The sequence below is a fragment of the Myotis davidii genome, unplaced genomic scaffold (genome assembly GCF_000327345.1).
Source record: "Myotis davidii unplaced genomic scaffold, ASM32734v1 scaffold226, whole genome shotgun sequence".
Classification (NCBI taxonomy): domain Eukaryota; kingdom Metazoa; phylum Chordata; class Mammalia; order Chiroptera; family Vespertilionidae; genus Myotis; species Myotis davidii.
In genome coordinates, this window is record NW_006297224.1 from 1,061,768 (window position 1) to 1,064,058 (window position 2,291).

A 2,291-nucleotide genomic window follows, 5' to 3' on the forward strand; every position below is an offset into this window, starting at 1 on the left:
CATTCACACACTAATTGTAATCATTAGTTTCCTAATTATTTTTCCTAAAAAAATAGTAATTCTCTTGGTTTATCTTATGGTATCTCTTGGTCTGAATAAGCATTTATGGTCATGACCTAGAGAGGGGCCATTTGATAGAGTAAAAATCAGGCCTTAAGATTAACTGATACAAAAATGGAAAGAAATCATAGTGCATCATCAAGAGCAAATATTTTTAGTAATGATATGTGTTTTATATAATTTGTTTATTTAATTTTTGTAACTATCCTGGAATGTAAGTAATATAATCTTTATTTTAGAGATGAAGGCATTGGAGGCTTACAATGATTAATTGCTCATGGTCATATTGGTATAGGTAATAGAGTCCAATCGGATGGGGCTGGAAATGAGGTGATGGGAAAAATATTTGAATTCAAAGTGACTGAATGCGGGGGCGGGGGGGGGTTAAATAGAGAGGGGGAGAAATTGAAGATGACTCTTACGTGGGTACCCTCAATGAAGGTAGGAAGCACGGTCAAATAATTTTGTGATTAATAAATAAGGACTTCTGCTTTGAATGGTTGGATTTGAAATGTTGGCAGGACAAGCCGGGTGGAAGTGTGGAGATGGTCAGTGGGAGTCGAGTGTGGAGGGGAAGTAGTCTGGGGGTAATCCGAACATTTGGTGAGAGGGAATGCCTTGGGATGAGCCCAGGGGAGCGGGTCTCGGAAACCCTTTTTATGAAAATGGCGCCGAACGCTAAGAAGGAAGGCCCTGCCCCTCCCGAAGCCGAAGCCAAAACAAAGGTTTTGAAGGCAAAGAAAGCAGTGTTGAAAGGCGTCCACAGCCACACACACACACAAAAAGATCCGCACGTCACCCACCTTTCCACGGCCAAAGACACTAAGGCTCCGGAGGCAGCCTAAATACCCTCGGAGGAGCGCACCCAGGAGAAACAAGCTTGACCACTACGCCATCATCAAATTCCCCCTGACGACCGAGTCAGCCATGAAGCAGACAGAAGACAACAAGACACTGGTGTTCATCGTGGATGTCAAGGCCAACAAGCACCAGGTCAAACAGGCTGTGAAGAAGCTCTATGACACTGATGTGGCCACGGTCAGCACCCTGATCAGGCCTGTTGGCGAGAAGAAGGCATCCGTTCGACTGGCTCCTGACTGTGATGCTTTGGTGACTGGCTCATCTTACCAAATTTTCAGGAATCTGGAATGGGATGGGGGGGGGGGCAATCAGTCAAGCTTGATTGATTAAGGCCAATTGATTGGCCGTCTCCAATTTTACTTCAAAGCCATTATAACAGAATATTGTTTAAAATTTAAGAGTACCTACAATCTTACCATGTGTTTTTATGTTTTAAATTCAACTACCATCTGCTGCATATGTATTATGAGGAGCAAAGCCTCCTTCCTTCCCAATGCTGTGGGGAAACTCTTCCTCCTGGGCTTCCAGTCTGTGCTCAGGGGAAACATGGGAAGAATTACAGGGCAGAATGAAAGAAGTGCTGTCAAAAATGTAGTGCCCGCATGGTGGGAACTATGTGAAAGACCATCATTTATTTTTTTACTGGAGGCCTGGTGCACGAAAATTCATGCACTCAGGGGGAGGAATGCACCCAGGAGAAGCAAGTTTGCCCACTACGCCATCATCACATTCCCCCTGACTACCGAGTCAGCCATGAAGAAGATGGAAGATAATAATACACTGGTGTTCATTGTGGATGTCCAGGCCAACAAGCACCAGATCCAGCAGGCTGTGAAGAAGCCCTATGACATTGACGTGGCCAAGGGCAGCACCCTCATCAGGCCTGATGGCGGGAAGAAGGCATATGTTCGACTGGCTCCTGACGACGATGCTTTGGATGTTGCCAACAAAATTGGAATCATCTAAACTGAGGCCAGCTGCCTGATTCTAAATATAAAAATTTTACACTGTAAAAAAAAATAAGGAATGACTTGGGAGAGGGGACTGACAAGGAGAGGCTGAAGAGAGAGCTCTGTCCCTCGGAGAAGGAGAGGGGAACTGGGGAAAGAAGAATCAGAAAGGTCTGGGGGAACCAGAAGGTGAAAGAGTAGTGAATGAGCCCCAGGGTGGAGAGAACTTCAGAAACAGTGGGTGGTAAACCAGAGAGGGATGAGTGTGGGGTTTTTGCTTTATTTGGTAAGTAGAAGTCCATGGATAGTTTTTGAAAAACCAAACGAAAACCAAAAACAATTTTAATTAAGTGGAATGATGGAGAACTTAGGGGCTGAGGAGTGAGTTGGTGTAAAGAAATCTGCTGGACTGCAGGGGCC

The 2,291-nt window shown here is 45.0% G+C and overlaps 2 protein-coding genes across 2 annotated transcripts in view; both read left to right on the forward strand.

The window, feature by feature from the left end:
- MANBA (mannosidase beta) overlaps window positions 1–2,291 on the forward strand; it is a 113,784-nt gene that overhangs the window by 74,377 nt on the left and 37,116 nt on the right. The gene's annotated exons all lie outside the window — the stretch shown is intronic.
- LOC107184544 (60S ribosomal protein L23a-like) lies at window positions 467–1,941 on the forward strand. The gene is made up of 2 exons (XM_015569986.1): window positions 467–1,098; window positions 1,726–1,941. The coding sequence occupies exons 1-2, from the start codon at window positions 988–990 to the stop codon at window positions 1,885–1,887; spliced, it is 273 nt and encodes a 90-aa protein (XP_015425472.1). The 5' UTR covers window positions 467–987; the 3' UTR covers window positions 1,888–1,941.